This window comes from Dreissena polymorpha, chromosome 10, assembly GCF_020536995.1.
Source record: "Dreissena polymorpha isolate Duluth1 chromosome 10, UMN_Dpol_1.0, whole genome shotgun sequence".
Lineage (NCBI taxonomy): Eukaryota > Metazoa > Mollusca > Bivalvia > Myida > Dreissenidae > Dreissena > Dreissena polymorpha.
The window spans coordinates 67,468,500-67,470,660 of NC_068364.1; the positions used below are offsets into that span (position 1 = coordinate 67,468,500).

Genomic DNA, 2,161 nt, shown 5'->3' on the forward strand with positions numbered 1-2,161 from the left:
GCATGTATGTTGGCACAAAAATAACAGCAGAAAAGTTGTAGCTAACAATAAGCTGGGTATTGTACTTTTAATTTGATATCGATGCCATGAATCGTTCCGGAGATATTTAACTTAAACCAATTTTCTGTTTAATCGCCCCTTGGTTGTTTATATGAAACAAAATGACGTTATAACATATCATGATTTTTGGCGCTATGTAAAGAAAACTATCAAAGTTGCGTTTAACTGTCTGCTCGTTTAATCGGAATGATTCACAAACATACATAGTTTGATACACCAAATCATTCAGAAAAACAATCCCTATTTAACAGTATATATTTTTTGTCGCAAAACGAAAAGGCAAAAAAGTTTTCTTGTTAGCGAATTTTGTATAGTTGAATATCTGATACAAGTAGCCGAGTAAAAACAAAATAGGCAAACAAAAATTATACCTATCATATGATAAAATATTGTGGTGAAAATTTCATCTTGATATTACGAGAGGTTTTCGAGCAAATTGAGTTAAACCGATGTAATTTACTCTTTTCCCTCGCTTGTTTACATTGATAGAAATAACGTTCGAGAGCTGTAGATTTACAGTACATGTTTCGTGCTTTAAAAGTCAATTCGCTAACCTGCTCAACTTACGACCAACACATGAAACACATTTCAACATTTTATAAATGCAAACAAATGCAAGAAAACAAACGCGCATCAAATGAAAATGCATATAAACAGTTAAACACAGTCAAAACAGTCTAGTCAGTAAATAACATCCGAACCCATCCTGTAACCGTCGCCCTGCACATCCCACAATATTTTCCCAACATTAACACACAACATGTTTCACAGAATGTGTGTCCGCACTTTGTTAAAGTACAGTTTTTGTCGGAAATGTAACATATGGTACACAGTTTAAATTGTCGAATGGCATCTGCTCGAATAGCCTCTTCCATCAGCTCTTTTGCTCTACTGTCCACATCACGGTTTAACACGTTTGACAACGTGTGTAACTCGCGCTGGGCTTGCTCTGGAAATAGACAAGAAAACAATATAACCATATATTGAAACAGACCCCCCCCCCCGCTAATTTCCGGGCGTTTTATTTCTCTGACAATAAGGCATTTGATTCCTACATGAATAGATATAAAATTTACATTTCAATTTTTTGTATAAATAGCAGATGAATGCGTAACTGAGTCTACGAACGTTCGTTCGCAAAAAATGTCGTTGTATCAAAGACTTCAAACATTTAAAAACAGGCCTACACATTTCGGCGTGTCAAAGGAAAACCTGGCTAGCCAAGGGTTTATTTAAAAACCCTTGTGCAATGTACGACCCTATTTTTTACACCACTATTTTTAATTGCGTTCAATGCGTGTTTCGACAAGCGCACATTTCCATTTGAAACATGGACAAAGAAAATGTGAAATTTAGGCATCATTTTATTCACAAAGTTCAATATTTGGCAAACAAAACGAATAAGTAAACAAGCATTGTCAACGAACATACCTGCTTCGTACTGTCGAATTTCTTCATCCCAGTCCTCGGTCTGCGGAACAACGAACCTATTTTCTGTTGCAAGCACCACTCCGTTCCAGTCCTCGGTCTGCGAAACAACGAAATTTTCTGTTGCAAGCACCACTCTGTTCCAGTCATCGGTCTGCGGAACAACGAACCCTGCAAGGTTATTTGACATGGTTTGTTTAAAGTTTCAAATCACGATTCATAACCATAGCTGTTCGGGTCGCTTTATATATCCACAGACTTGCGAATGCCTAAGATGGTTAAGTCTTGACATTCTGAAAAACGCTGAAAAGCAAATGTCTCACGCGTGGCAGAAATTCATATGTGAAAAAAAGCACCACAAGTACTAAGTTGAACCGATTACATGTTTTGGAACATTTAAAGCGATTTAGGCCCTATTGTACTGTTATGTCGTTGCAATAAATTTCAAGCAGTTCGTTTATTGTTTTGCTATAGTTCTGCTTTATTCGATAAATTGCTAGTGAAATCACTTGATATCATACATCAAAATTTTCAAAATGAAAATCTCTCTATACGATTAAATAAGTCGTGTTTCACAAAATCACCAAAATAAAAAAAAAATCTGTCATATAAAACAAATTGAAAAGATTTTTTCTGTAAAAGCATATTTGTTGAAACAAAACTAGCAATAAAA

The 2,161-nt window shown here is 35.4% G+C and overlaps 1 protein-coding gene across 1 annotated transcript; it reads right to left on the reverse strand.

Annotated features, from left to right (window-relative positions):
* Positions 1–220: 220 nt before the first annotated feature.
* LOC127848331 (polycomb group RING finger protein 6-like) lies at positions 221–1,733 on the reverse strand. Its single transcript, XM_052380722.1, has 2 exons — positions 1,492–1,733; positions 221–1,009 (listed from the first exon to the last, which is right to left on the reverse strand). The coding sequence occupies exons 1-2, from the start codon at positions 1,676–1,678 to the stop codon at positions 738–740; spliced, it is 459 nt and encodes a 152-aa protein (XP_052236682.1). The 5' UTR covers positions 1,679–1,733; the 3' UTR covers positions 221–737.
* Positions 1,734–2,161: the final 428 nt, after the last annotated feature.